General features: G+C 41.9%; 1 protein-coding gene across 2 annotated transcripts in view; it reads left to right on the top strand.

Moving 5' to 3' along the window:
- Positions 1 to 15,609, top strand: part of cercam (cerebral endothelial cell adhesion molecule) — a 100,037-nt gene extending 84,428 nt beyond the window's left edge. For both annotated transcript variants that reach the window (XM_073052809.1, XM_073052808.1), the window contains exons 12-13: positions 9,045 to 9,304; positions 13,754 to 15,609. In XM_073052809.1, the coding sequence (XP_072908910.1) occupies positions 9,045 to 9,285 (241 nt within the window). In that variant the 3' untranslated portion in view covers positions 9,286 to 9,304; positions 13,754 to 15,609. The remainder of the gene's footprint in view (positions 1 to 9,044; positions 9,305 to 13,753) is intronic.
- The last annotated feature ends 309 nt before the right edge of the window (positions 15,610 to 15,918 follow it).

The raw sequence follows: 15,918 nt of genomic DNA, 5'->3' as shown, positions 1-15,918 counted from the left end.
CTTCCTCCTTTGGTATATTTCTCTATCTTTGCAGTTGACTGCATTAAAGTTGTGTCTCCATTGTAGTGTTAAGTGCTGACATGTTAGGGATAGCTCACTCAGCCAGAAATCCATCTACTGAGCACCAACAACGATGTTCCAAACCAAGACACTCAACAGGAGACATTACTCTACTGATAAGGAACGTGGCCTCCAGAGATCTGCCAGCATGCGAGTCTGATTGCGAAAATGAAATAAATTAAAGACAGGTTGAAGCTATGGGCTTACATAATTTGAATCCTTCAGAGGCAAAAGAATTACAGTCCAAGTTGCTATTGAACTTTAGTCCAACTAAGAGCTATTGTGTCTGCATAACGCTGCATCATACTTTTGTGTTAATTTTAACAGTGGCAATTGTAAACATGAAGGAAGTTTATAATTGAGCTTATAACAAGTACTCAAAAACTTAAATGTAGACCATTTTTCCATTCAGCCCGCTCGATAAAACAATCAAAGCATGGCTAATAACTCTAGCCCACTCTCTCAGTTGATTCACGTATCCTGATCTAAAATTATATCTATCTTAGTCTTGGACATAAAATGCATCCATAAGCATTTGAGTAGAGAATTCCCTTTAATATGAAGAACTTCCACTTTGGCTCATTATGAAATTATCAGCTCCTTGATCTGAGGAGTTCCATAGCTCCCAGCCTGAGGAAACAAACCTCAAAGTTCAAAGTAAATTTAAAATCAAAGTACATAAGTGTCATCCTGAGGTTCATTTTCTTGTAGGATTCACAGTGGAAAAACGAAATGCGGTGCCTATAAAAAGTATTAACACACTTTGGAAGTCTTCTTGTTTCAATGTTCTACAACGTCGAATCACAGTGGATTTAATTTGACTTTTTGACACTGATTAACAGAAAAAGACTCGTGTCAAAGTGAAAACATCTCTACAAAGTGATCTCAATTAATTATAAATATAAAACACAAAATAATTGATTGCATAAGTATTCAACCCCTTTAATATAACAAACCAAATTATCATTGCTGCAGCCATTGGTTTCAAAACTTATATGATTAGTTAAATGGAGATCAGTCTTTGGAGACCTATGTGCATTCTAGTTGTTTCAATTGATTGTAATAAAAATACGCCTGTATCTGGAAGGTCCAACTGCTGGTGAGTCAGTATCCTGGCAAAAATAACACCATGATGACAAAAGAACACTCCAAACAACTCTGCAAAACAGTTATTGAAAAGCACAAGTCAGGAAATGGATACAAGAAAACTTTCAAGTCACTGAATATCCCCTGGAGTACAGTTAAGTCAATCGTCAAGAAATGGAAAGAATATGGCACAGCTGTAAATCTGCCTAGAGCATGCCATCCTCAAAAACTGAGTGACCGTGTAAGAAGGGGACTGAGATGGGAGAGACCAAAATTGAGCTTTTTGGCCATCAGACTAAACGCTATGTTTGTACGCCAAACACCGCACATCATCAAGAACACACCACCCCTACTGTGAAGCATGGTGGTGGCTTGTGAAGGTGGAGGGTAAAATGAATGCAGCTGAATACAGGGAAATCCTGGAGGAAAACCTGATGCAGTCTGCAAGAGAACTGCGACTTGGGAGATTTGTCTTCCAGCAAGACAATGACCACAAGCGTAAAGCTAAAACTGCACAGGAATGGCTAAAAACAACAAAGTAATGCCCTGGAGTGGCCAAATCAGAGTCCAGATTATAGGTGTAGATGAAGCCACAGCTCTTGAGCTAACCATCAGTAGCTTACACCACAGACGACAGGTTGCTGCAGCTACTGTGCTACACCAACCACAGCCCTGCAGACCTTCGCACCATGCTGCCTTCATCTTATGAGAGACGGCGCACCACACAATCAAGTTCATCTATGCCTGCTCATGCTGTTTCTATGCCTGATGCGAGAACCTACACACTGGACAGAAGCTTCCTTCACTGTGCTATCAGAATTTGGAACAGCCTTCCAGATGCTATGGTTGGAAACATCTGAGACGATGGGGTCCAAGCCTTCAAGAGTCGAGTGCACAAACACCTATCATCTCTGGGAGGGAAGTCACATGCTTCTTCATAAGCCATCACGAAGGGGACTAGGATGGCAATACTTGGCAGGTAGGGTTAGTACCCGACTTTCAAGAGCACTTGTGAGTTATGTTCCAGCTGGATTTAGTCCTTAAACTGCTGGGGAACAGTGCGGAAAGATCAGGTGCTGTTTTCTCCTGGTAGGGATTAGTTTTTAGTTCCAAGTGCTCCTGTCAGATTTTGTCACCCTGTAACCTTATCCTTCAATCTCTCTGAACTATGGAGGATAGCATGTGTATAAATGTTTCTCTCCTGCAGACTTCATCATGATCACCATGACTCCAGTATTTATAATATTTTTAAATGTTTCTTAAGTGTACATATGATTTTTTAATGTTCTTTCGCTGAACAGCAGTGAACCATCTGATTGGCCTATCAGAGTTCTCTTTGGGAACTAGTTGACTTGATCAGTATTTCTGATCTGGCGATAGTTCACGATAAAAAAAAATCTCAATCAATTGAAAATTTGTGGCTGGACTTGCAGAGGGCTGTTCATTCATGATCCCCATGTAATGTGGCTCAGCTTGAGCAGTTTTATAAAGAAGGATGCAGAAAAATTGCAGTGTCCAGATGTGCAAAGCTGATAGAGACCTATCCACACAGGCTCAAGCCTGTAATTGCTGCCAAAGGTGCATCTACTAAATACTGACTTGAAGAGGGTGAATACTTATGCAATCAATTATTTGTGTTTTATATTTGTAATTAATATAAATCACTTTGTATAGATCTGTTTTCACTTTGACTTGAAAGAATCCTTTTCTATTGATCAGTATCAAAAAAAGCCAGATGAAATCCACTGTGATTAAATGTTGTAAAACAATAAAACATGAAAACTTCCGGGGGTGGGGGGGGGGAATACTTTTTATAGGCACTGTACAGTAGAATCAGTGAAAAACTGCACACACAGACTGACAAACAAAACTGTGCAGAAGAAGACAAACTGTGCAAATACAAAGTGATAAATAAATACTAAGAGCATGAGTTGTAGAGTCCCTAAAAATGAGTCCCTGGGTTGCAGAGTCAGTTCAGTGTTGAGGTGAGTGAAGTTAGCCACTCTGTGTCAAGGGCCCAGTGGTTGAAGGATAATAACTGTTCCAGAACCTAATGGAGTGGGATCCCAATGGCAGGTGCCATTAGCACCCGACAAGTGCTCTTAGTACACTCGTTCTCGATTTCCTTGAGTGAAAATATTGCATATGACCTGACATTTCCAGTGAATAAGTGTACTGCAATACAAGAGGAATGGATGGATACTGCACCCCATTCACCCACTCAAGAGAAGTTGGCTGCTATGCAAGTTGAGGATCAGGGAGAGCACAGAGGAAGTGCTGAGAAAAATGAGAAATAAATACACAGCTTTTATAAAACACTGCAACTGTGAATGTGACTGTAATATTTGTTCACTGTTTTTATGGTGTAGCATGTTTTAAGAGTTTTTTTCTTCAATTTTGTGAGCGAGTAGTTTGAGTGTTGTAAATGTTTCATTGGTTATTACCTCACCCAAGGAAGTCATGTCCATTAATTTCATGCCCTGTTGTAAAGCTTGGGGAAGGGATGGTGGAACTGCTCTAGAACAGGATATTGTTGTCTTCATTTCTGAAGGAAGAAGGTTCAAACGGATTGAAGGAATGAGGCCATCCTGTCATGGTTGGATTTATTATTGAAGAACAGCAATAAATTGGCTTTAAATGATGGGATCAAGTCTCCAGGGGTCTTGTGGAGTTAAATGGCCCATGAGGCACTGGCTCCAAGGCATCCGTCAGCATGAGTAGATGCCCTGGAGGAATCAGGAATCTACTGTAAGAATCTGAAATGAGGAGAGACCTCTAGATAAACCTGACAGCATGTGCTGGTGGGAAGGTTCTGAACCCTAACGTTGGAGGCTATTGAGTGATAGAATTTAACACTAGGGTGGATATTCACCTGTTAACCAACTGGAGAGAGCTCAGTCTTTCAGCTCTGCTTTTAGATATCAAACATCACCCACATGAAAGCAAGCAGTGTAACAAATGCTCATGTTCGTGCCCATTACCTTGTGCTGAGGAGGTGCCTGCTGTCTCACCTGGCTGTGCCAGAAAGCTGAACTCAAGTCATCTCCATTACACAAATTGGCTGAATCTCCAGACGAATGATCAATTCCAGGCTGGTTATGAACCATACTTTCATAATGAAGTTTTCTTGGCAGGGAGCTCAAATTACAGAGTTCCTTAAATATTTTTCTAAAACACAGGTGTTAGGAAAATAAATTGCTAATGGTGTGATATTCCTGCAGCTTCTGGAATGGCAACGAGGTTATAATATTCTGTGAAGCTTGTCAGGGAGTGTTCTGAAGAGGCACTGGTCAATTAAAAGAATGAATGGAAATCTGTGGCACTTCACCTGATCCAGGCCTGTCTGCTGTTCGGGCTGATATTTTCCAACTTCTTGAGGGGTCGTTTGTGTAGAACTACAAAAGAAACAGTGGCATACACTTCCACACTGGATACTGAAAGGTCATGTTAGAGTGAAGCTGTCAGTGGTCAAATTTAATTATTCACGTTTATCTTTAGTGAGTGTTAAACCAGTCCCATTATAGAGTCGTAGAGCACTACAGCACAGAAGCAGGCCCTTTGGCCCATCTAATCCATGCCAAACTTATTTTGCCTAGTCCCATTGACCTGTGCCTGGACCATAGCCCTCCATTACATTATACCTGTAATAACTATAAAATCTTATAGTGCCTGTGCATTTTCTAACTATAATGTTTGCTTTCTTATTGTTACCTTTTTGCCACATTTTTGTTGCCATTCCTTTCCTCCCATTGGTAAAATCTCAAATGGCAGCAACCGCGTACGGGAGTGAAGTAGATCGGCAGGTTGAATGGTGTTGCAACACACCTGAATATCAGCAAGATCAAGGAATTGACTGGGGGCTTCATGAAGGGGACGTCAGGAGAACACACACCAGCTGTACAAAGGATGGGCAACTTTAAGCTCCTGGGTGTCGACATCTCCAAGGATCTATCATGGTTTCAACAAGTTACTAGAATCACAAAGGAGACATGCCAATAGTTCTACTCCATTAGGAAGTAGAGCAGATTTGGATGCCATCAAAATCTCTTGCAAATTTCTGTACGTGTATGATAGAAAACATTCTGACTGGTTACATCACAGCCTGGTATGGACTCTCCAATGAACAGGATCGCAGGAGGCTGCAGAACATTGTAGACACAGTTAATTCTCTCATTGTAGACACAATCCTCCCATCATCGAGGACCTCAAGAAGCTGGCATGTATCACTAAGGATCCTCATCATCCAGGATGTGCCCTCTTGTTACTACCATCTGGGAGCAGACACAAGAGCCTGAAGGCTCTCACTCAACAATTCAAAAACTGCTTTTTCTCCACTGCTATCAGATTTCTGAACAGTCCATAAACCCATGGATACCACTCGGTTACTCCTTTATGTTTGCACAATTTATTTATTTTGTAATTAACGGTAATTTTATGACTTTTGAATGGCAACTTTAAGTTCCTGGGTGTCAACATCTCCGAGGATCTAGATAGATAGATACTTTATTCATCCCCATGGGGAAATTCAACATTTTTTCCAATGTCCCATACACTTGTTGTAGCAAAACTAATTACATACAATACTTAACTCAGTAAAAATATGATATGCATCTAAATCACTCTCTCAAAAAGCATTAATAATAGCTTTTAAAAAGTTCTTAAGTAGTTTACTTAAATACATTAAATACAATCAACCCCGGCACTTTAACATATCTTACTCCTGGTGGTTGAATTGTAAAGCCTAATGCCATTGGGGAGTATTGACCTCTTCATCCTGTCTGAGGAGCATTGCATCGATAGCAACCTGTCGCTGAAACTGCTTCTCTGTCTCTGGATGGTGCTATGTAGAGGATGTTCAGGGTTTTCCATAATTGACCGTAGCCTACTCAGTCTATCATGGTTTCAACACAATTCTGGAATCACTGCTGGTGTAAAAAAAGAATTTCACATATTACAAGAGTGCTAGTAAAGCTGATTCATTGGAAGGAAGGTATTTGATCAATAATGCCTGCTATTATGCTTACTGCAACTACAGGTTCCCCACTGCATCCTGTTTCTACATCCTTCTATACCGACAGTGGAAAATGCTGCAAAACCCTACACCCCCCCACCCCCATCTCACTTTGCCCTATTGAGCGCAATGCACAGCAACACAATCAAAATCCTGCAACAGACTTTCCATTTTGAGTCCAGCCTTTGATTCGAGTGCCTATTTTAAGAAGCTTTTTTCTTCCTCTTTACTTCCTGCCTTAGCTGATTTTGATACGATTCACTCAGTCGTTATGTGCTGTGTATCATGACTTGGGCGATCATGAACAAGATTGTTCTTGGCAAATTTTTCTACAGAAGTGGTTTGCCATTGCCTTCTTCTGGGCAGTGTCTTTACAAGATGGGTGACCCCATCCTTTATCAACACTCTTCGGAGATTGTCCGCCTGGCGTCAGTGGTTGTATAACCAGGACTTGTGATACGCACCAGCTGCTCATACGACCATCCACCTCCAGCTCCCAAGGGTTCAGGTGACCCTGATTGCGGGTATTAATCAGGTTCTACACCTTGCCAAAGGGTGACCTGCAGGCTAATGGAGGGAAGGAGTGGCTGACACCTCCTTTGGTAGAGATGTATCTCCACCTCGCCACCTTTGATATTAGTGAATGCAAAATCTGTCATAAATCAATGCAAGTAGGAGCCATTTATTTATTTAAACATTTATTGACATATTTAAGAATGTTCACTTAGTGCATCTAAAAATGGGTTTATCACAAAAGAATAAATGTTTTTAACTATTGTCTGTCCTGTGTCAATTAACATACTCTTAAATTACTAAAAATGCTTTATACTTGCATAGTAACATAATGTCTAGTTATTCTAAGTGTGGAAGCCAGTTCCAATATAAATTTTTTTTAAAAATGTACAAACCTTTAAAAGACTGCCAATTTTGTAGTGGGCCTGGCCTTGACAATTTTTTTTAAATCAAAAGGGAACCCAGAGGATCGCAGAAGCTTGAGTTCTAGCTAACACAATTTGTCAGGTTAAAATTTTCTGAGGTTTTGTGCCAATTTCAAGCAAATTTTGCAAAGAAGACCTTGTTCAATATAGTGAAAAATCCTTATGTTGCAGCTCATCCTACAGATTCTGGCTTTAAGACCATACTTGTTGGTTGAGATTCTTACTGCATTAAGAGTTTGACTAATAGAGTATGAGGGTGACATATATTTAGTTCGAAGGGCTGTACATTGGCTTGTAGAAACACAGATCTTCATAGGTAGGGTACATGCAAGTAGGCTTTTTCCACTGAGGTTGGGTGAGACTGGAACTAGAGTCATGGATTAAGGGTGAAAGGTGAAATATTTAAGGAGAATATTGGGGGGGGGGTATCTTGACTCAAAGGGTGGTGTAAGTACGGAACGAGCTGAGTGGCAGTGTTAGATGCGTGTTTAATTTCAACATTTAAGAGAAATTTGAATAGGCATATGGATAGGAAGGGTATGAAGTTATGTGGCCTGAGTGCAGGTCCATGAGTCAGGGCAAATTAATAGTTTGGCACAGACAAGATAGGCCAAAGGGTCTGTTTCTGTGCTGTAGTGTTCTATGACTCTGTGACGAACATGTGCACCAACACAGGTACTGTTTACACCTTTAAGGAAAATTAGGCAGAAAATTGAAGTGGTGAGTAACTTCTCTCAAAGAACTGGATTTGGCCCTCATATGTAACTAACTTGGCTCATGGGTGAAAGCACTCATGTTATTTTCCAGTCAAGCTTCTGTCATGTTAGAAACCGCTGCTTTGCTGAATGATAGTTAACAAAGTAATTATGCAACAGTGTATATTTGAAATCAGCATGATGTCAGCCCAGCAAGTCGAAGTATCTAGCATGCACATCCCATTCTCTTGTTCTTCATAGTAGATTATATATCTCCCACTGAGGGATGTGTCTGGCCTTTACACAACAAAGAACTTACACTAACTTACAAAATGATGTAATGCCTTCTACTCCTCAGCTAGTGTGCAAACCCACATAAAAAGTGACTGGAACATTCTCGTCTCATGTTATTGTTGGCCGCAGTGTGGAATGCAGTCCTGAGTTAATTGTCAAAGCACAGAAACAGAACAACTGTCTGGGCTTTTAATGTTCTTGAGTTTAACGCAATGATGAGCAGATACATTGCAGAGTGATGAGATAAACCAGACAGAACACATCTGCACTCAATATCATGGAATGTCAAACCTGATGTGGTAATTGAAAGGGTATAATGTTGTACAATACTGAGGCAGCATCAGGCCACCTGAATTATTTCCAAGACAACAAAATCCTTTCGCAATATTGTTCTTATCATGGTGCAGAATGCTGTTGTGGCAGAAAATACTCTTGGAGTATAGTCACACTAGTGTAATGTGTGCTTCTGCTGTAATTTTGGAGTGTTATATTTTGTAATGGGTAGAATGCCGTGTCTTTCTGTACACTGCATGGGTTGGTTGTTCGGTGAGGTTTTCACAGGTCTGGGTTCAACTGTGAGCCCCTTACTTCTTCTGCTGCCTGAATGATATACTGAGATTCTTGGACTTGGGTCTCCAGTAGAGAAACTTCCCAGGCCGCAGGTTTCCACCCCTCTTAGTGATCGGAATCCCTTAACACGTTCAGAGCCTCCTCTGTCATACCCCACATTGGGACTGAGACGCACGCCCGCATGCACACAGAGTGGCCACCTGAGCAAGTTGTGTGGCACTCTGCTGCAGAGGTAGGCATGGAGAAGATGTGATCACTCAACCTTTTCCAGTATCTTAAATCTGTACAAAATGACTGCCAGATCCATTTCCACCCCTCTTTCAGCTAGAGCACTGTCCATGACACCGATTCCTGACATTTGTCAAATATCATTTTGTATCTCTCTTGCAGTGAAGAATACAAGAAAGCTTACTCCAAACGAGACCTGCTGGCCTTTTCTGTCAACCCTCTCCTTGTATACCCCACCCACTATACTGGAGATCCTGAATGGTTCAGCGACACTGAGACCTCCACCATTTGGGATGATGACTTGGTGAAGACGGATTGGAGTGGCTCTCAGAAAACAGTGAAGGCCTCGCAGGCAGGAGCCTCTCGTCAGTCCATTGGGTCTTTGTCAAGAGATGAACTGTAATTTTCAGCGTCGGTGTAAGGTAAGGCAGCCAAACAAACCCTTCCTCTATCATAGGCAACAGGAGTGAATCTGCAGATGCTGGAAATAAATAAAAACACAAAATACTGGCAGAACTTAGCAGGCCAGATAGCATCTATGGGAGGAGGTAGTGACGACGTTTTGGGCCGAAACCCTTCATCAGCCAAACAAACCCTTCCTCTTTCATGGTTGGGGGTAAAATTTCTTTGCCTCAATAGCTCATGTGGCAAATGCAGATCTAGAATGGTCTTGTGTTCAATTCCCAGCATCTGCTGCACTCATCCTGAAGGGCTTTAACATAGCCTGAACTCCACACCAACTTTACACTACCAAAGTTCTGTATTCCCTCAGTGCTGCAATATGGGGTTTGAACCCACAGCTTCCTGGCTTGGCAGAACTGCTAACCAGCAAGCCACCCGCACAGAACCTCAACCTAGCAATCTCTGTGTCTCGTCATTTTGTTGTATATGAGCTTAGATGAACTGAATCGACTGTTCGCCCATATTTTAAAAAGCCAAATTAAATTCAGTCTTCCTGTAAATATAAAGAAATAACATCTATTCTCAGAAAATGAGTTACTGAGCTGTGTTATTTTTAGTGGATAATGAGGATGCAATAGCTATAATCGGTAAGCTACCATATGTGTCAGGCAACTTGATCTCCAGTGTTCCCAGGGATCTCCTGGCATGCAGCCTGGATCTTTCAGTTACACAGTCAACATATGTTGCAGATGTCTGTTGGACTATGGATACGCAGCTGAGAAACTGCAAAACACAAGGATAAGTGTCATCTGAGCAGAGCCACCCTTCCTAACAATGCATGGGGTCACAGTGCAGGCCCACACGCCCAAGTTAGAGATCGCTGCTCCAAAGACTGCAACACTGGAGCGCAGAGTGGAGGGAGTGTGGACAAAACAACCCGGCACTTAGGTGATGTTGTAAACCAGTGTTCCACCTGCTCTCTCAGGTGGGTACCGAAGGTCCCATATTTCCAGGCGAGAAAGCGCTGTAGCAAAATGCTGGAGGAACTCAGCAGGTCAGGACCTATGGAGGGTCCCAGCCCAAAACGTCGACTGTTTATTCATTTTCAAAGATGCTGCCTGACCTGCTGAGTTCCTTCAGTATTTTGTGTGTTTTGCCTTGGATTTCCAGCATCTGCAGATTTTCTTGTGTTTGTGAGAAAGCGCTGTGTTGTTCTCCTCAATGCCAATATTTACTCCACAACTAATAAACTTTGTCTCCTGTTCCACTGGTACTGGTGGGATTCTGCTGTCCATAAATTGACCATCATGCCTCCCACATTACACCAATAATCATTCCTCAGTAGCCTGTAGAGCATTCTGACATCCTGCTGTTGCAAATTGCATTACTAATTCTAACAGTTTTTCCCCTTCTAATCTTAAAGATATCCTTCTTGAACACATTCTCAGCGGCTGCTTTATCCGGTACAGAAGTGGAACCCAGTGTGGTCTTCTGCTGCTGTAGCCCATCCAGTCCAAGTTTTGACAGGATAATGCACTCAGAGATGCTCTTCTGCCCGCCACTGTTGTAACATGGGGTTTGAGTTACTGTCACCCTCCTGTCAGCTTGAATCAGTCTGGCCATTCTCCTCTGAACTCTGTCATTAAGAAGGTGTTTTTGCCCACAGAACTGCTGCTCACTAGATGTTCTGGTTTTTTGTACCATTCTCTATAAACTCTGCGGACTGTTGTGTGTGAAAATCAGTAGTTTGAGATATTCAGATCACTCCGTAGGCCACCGACAATCATTCCACAGTCAGAGTCACGCAGAACAACTTATTTCCCCCATCCTGATGTTTGCTCTGACCAACTGAACCTCTTGACCATGTCTGCACGCTTTAATGTATTGACTTGCTGCCACAAGATTGGCTGATTGGATACTTGCATTACCGAGCAGGTGTAGAAGTATATTTAATGAAGTGACCGCTGAGTATGAATTTCATGCAGCATTGTAAATGTTTATTTGGCTAAGTTCACTTGATAAGTTGCAATTGTGCCCCCTGATGGCCCAGTAGGAACTGCAACTGGAACAGAAAAGGACAAAATAAATTGTCGATTCAGTTTCATTTATTTGTCACATGTATAACAAAACATAGTGAAATGCATTGTATGCATTAACAACTAACGCAACCTAAAGATATTCTGGGGGGAAGTGTCACCACATATTCTGGTGCCAACATAGCATGCCCACAATGTTTAGCAGAACAACAGCAAACAAAGCCCCTTTCCTCCCTCCCAATCACCCACTCACTCACACACAGACAGTCCTCCAACCCAGGACAGGTCGCCGGTCCTCCAGCCTCCATTGGCTGCTAGAATACGCAGGGGAAAATAATGCAACATTGGAAGGTCTCAATGAGACAACCAACGTCTGTGGCGGCAGGAGATGTAAATCAGTATTTCAGGTCAAGACCCTGCATCTTGACAGAGGGAAGAAGAAAGATTGCCCACACACAGCAGTTCGGCAGGGGAGATAGATGTTGGTGGGTGATAGATGAAATTGGATAGAGAGGAAATGATAGAACCAGGTGACAGGAAATGTGAATAAAGGAAAAATAAAACAAAGTGGACAGGTGAGTATGTTTGAGAGAACACCTTTCACCTACCGGCCTTTGTGCAACATTTGCCCCTCCCCTCCACCTGGTTCTATCTGCCCATCATCTCCTGTCACCTACCAGCCTTTATCCCACCCATTCATCACCTAACCCCATACCACTATATACCGGCAATCTTTCCTCTTCCTTCCCAGTGCTGATTCAGGGTCCTGCCCAAAACGTCGCTTGACACCGTTTCAGAAACACAAGAGGTTTGTGCTGGAAATCTTGAGCAACACAGATAAAATGCTGGAGGAACTCAGCAAGTAGATAGATAGATAGATAGATACTTTATTCATCCCCATGGGGAAATTCAACTTTTTTCCAATGTCCCATACACTTGTTGTAGCAAAACTAATTACATACAATACTTAACTCAGTAAAAAATATGATATGCATCTAAATCACTATCTCAAAAAGCATTAATAATAGCTTTTAAAAAGTTCTTAAGTCCTGGCGGTAGAATTGTAAAGCCTAATGGCATTGGGGAGTATTGACCTCTTCATCCTGTCTGAGGAGCATTGCATCGATAGTAACCTGTCGCTGAAACTGCTTCTCTGTCTCTGGATGGTGCTATGTAGAGGATGTTCAGAGTTATCCATAATTGACCGTAGCCTACTCAGCGCCCTTCGCTCAGCTACCGATGTTAAACTCTCCAGTACTTTGCCCACGACAGAGCCCGCCTTCCTTACCAGCTTATTAAGACGTGAGGCGTCCCTCTTCTTAATGCTTCCTCCCCAACACGCCACCACAAAGAAGAGGGCGCTCTCCACAACTGACCTATAGAACATCTTCAGCATCTCACTACAGACATTGAATGACGCCAACCTTCTTAGGAAGTACAGTCGACTCTGTGCCTTCCTGCACAAGGCATCTGTGTTGGCAGTCCAGTCTAGCTTCTCGTCTAACTGTACTCCCAGATACTTGTAGGTCTTAACCTGCTCCACACATTCTCCATTAATGATCACTGGCTCAATATGAGGACTAGATCTCCTAAAGTCTGCGTCCCCAAACAGTCGACATTCTGGGCTGAGACCCTAAACAAGGACTGACTCCATTCACCTGCACAAATGCTTAGAAACATTCCACTTTGATTTGTTAGTCGCTCTGCCAGTGTGGCAGAGGAGAAGTTCAGTTTCTAAGCTATGGAAAAGCTTCAGTGAGGCAAGAAGATTGACACCAGGGTGTCCAGAAGTACTTTATAGTGCTCAAATAATAAAAGAATAATGCTGGAAATGCTCAGCAAGCCAGGTAGCATCTAAAGAGGATAAGAGTGTTAAAATTTTAGGTTGATCACCTTCTAGCAAAATCTTTGGCATTTATACTGCAGGAGAAACAGTACCTCAAACACCAGAATAATAATGACCAAGTCATCTGCTTTTGGTGATGTCAGCTGAGGAATAAATATTTGTCAGAATTCCCAATCCCAATGAAGGATCCCCATCAACTGTCCATTTTCCTCCACAGATGCCTAACCCACTGAGTTCATCCAGTCGTATATTTGTTGCTGAAAATTCAAGCTTCTGCAGTCTCTTGTAGCTCTATCATAATTCCCTGTTCTTCAAAACAGTATTCTGTGATCTATGTGTTGAGTGGGTAGGTAGGCCTTAAAAATTCATCTGAAAGAAGACAGCTTCACTCACTTGAACCCTCAGCCTTCCAACTAGGTATGAGAATGGTACCGTGGAGCCACAGTAGAGTCAGTTTTCTGATTTCTCTCCACGACTCTGGCATCGTATCCCAACACAAATTCAAAGAGGAAAAAGATCTTTTCATAAAAGGAATGAATTTCCCTCTTAATTAAAATAATCTCTTATTTTACTTTCTCAATTTTCAGAAAGTGAACATTCTCAGGAATTTGGTTTCGGACTGACAGAACTACCCAATAATGAACGAAGGTCGTCCAGCGGCAAAGTTGTGAAGTTCTATCAAAGCTCATCTGCCAGATGCAGGCCACACAGCTAGACAGAGACACCTAGGACGAACAGAAAAATTATTCAGTCCCACCTCAGCACTTTAACTGCGGGTAGTATGAAGGTGGCACCCATTACATAAAAGGAACAGCCCTTACAGACAAAGCATTGAATAATATGCAAACTAGAATGATCCAACTCATCAACAAGGCAAGCAAAATATTGTATGAGTAGATAGATCCTTCAAGACCTTTGAACTGCAAAAGCCATACTTGACCTAAACACAACTCACTCCTATTATGTAGTCAAACAATGTTAAAGGGAATGCCTGTGCTTGAAGCAGATTGTTGGAACTTTCCAATGGTCCTGTGTGCTCCCAGTGTTAAGAAGCAAAGGCCATTTAGGTATAGGGAGGATTTGCCCTGCCCTGACATGAGATTGTAAGAGGGACGATATGAGTTCAAGCATTCTCTGTGCATTATTTTATTCAACTGTTCAGTGGATTTGGGTGAGCAACTCTTTGAAACTCCCAGGTAGTAAAATATCGAAGCTGTAAGACATTGGAGACCACATTCCAAAATAAATCTGCCCTCATTCCATAGTCTTCTCTAAACGGCCACCTCCTGCTGTGGTTGTAATCCATGCATATTCAAGAGTTTCAGAATTATCCGATCTTAGCTAACATAGCGATGGCAGCAAGGCATTCTTGGTGCAGCATGGAGTTCATGAGATAGAGATCTATGTGCAGATACTGGGAAAGGTTAGTTCCTCTGTGATCGGACAAACCACACCTTGCGGGTGTTACTGGGAAGACTGTAAAAGAAGCTCATTAGGAACAACCAAACAATTTAAGACTATTCTAGACTTCAATATTTCCATTGGCCCATGCTCTCGATATTGAATTCTAAACAATAAACATTAAGCTTAAGTTTAACTTTAGAAAAACAGTCCTTCCCCTATTCACTATCTTTAGTGAGATGAGCAGTTCAAAATGTTGTCTTGTTTTCTTTCTTAAAATGCTTCTAGCCAACATAAAAATAGAAGTGCGATCTTTCCAACAAAGTTGATTCCCAGCTATGTCATTTTGTTTAACTGGTTACAATTAAATGTTGTTTCTCCTCCCATTTGTTGCTTTTCCTCCCATGGTTGGAGGTTCAGAGATTGAAGAAACTCCAACTATTTTATTTAGAAGAGGACACCATTCGTATTGAGTAGAGAAAGGGTGTGCCTGAAATACCGTTCAGGTTCAACCCTTATAGGGTTCAAAGTGAGAAAGATATACACACAGCTGTCAGCAAGGCAAGAGAAGTGAAGCTCACGGATTGGACGGTGACAAACAGGAACAGCCAGGTACTGAAGTGGGCCTTGACAAAAGCATGAGCTGCAGACTGAGCTCCGATGGACAGAATGTGCCTTTTAGCGATTTAATCTTAACTGGGCAAACAGCTTCCGTGCTCTCATGCTCCCTGCTGCAACTTTGGTCATTCTTTGTCTATCAAGAAGTGGGCAGAAGTTCAACCAATGCTACAGAAGACAAAGTTTCTAAACTGGAGCAGGGAAGCAGTAAAACTACCCTTCTGGTCAATCAGTAATGTTGTCTAGTATGTCTCTTTGTATACTGCATTTCATTGTAAACCATAGAAATGGGAGCATTTCCTTGGGTGTATCATTGTTGTGCTTCAGATCAATATTTTCTTCACCACACTTTACACTGTTCAGCTGGTCTGAGTTTTTAAAAAAGTCATTATAAATTAAATATTTGTTTTCTTCATCTTCTTCACCAGTCCTTTTCCTGTGTGTGGACTGGAAAAGTTTAGAGGCATGGGGACCAAATGCAGACTAATGAGGAATTTAATTAGCCAGAGGGTGGTGAATCTGGAATTGATTACCACAGATGGCTGAGGAGGTCGTCATTGGGTATATTTAAGGCAAGAGGTTGATAGGTTCTTGATTAGTAAGTGCATCAAAGGTTACAGGGAGAAGGCAGGAGAATGGGGTTGAGAGAGATAATAAATCAGCCATGGAGCAGATTTGGTGGCTGAATGGCCTAATTCTGCTCATATGTCTTATGGTCTGTATGCTTGAGCAA

Source organism: Hemitrygon akajei, chromosome 7 (assembly GCF_048418815.1).
Source record: "Hemitrygon akajei chromosome 7, sHemAka1.3, whole genome shotgun sequence".
In the NCBI taxonomy this organism is placed as follows: Eukaryota; Metazoa; Chordata; class Chondrichthyes; order Myliobatiformes; family Dasyatidae; genus Hemitrygon; species Hemitrygon akajei.
Note: the sequence above shows the minus strand (reverse complement) of the source record. Positions and strands in the feature narration are given on the sequence as shown.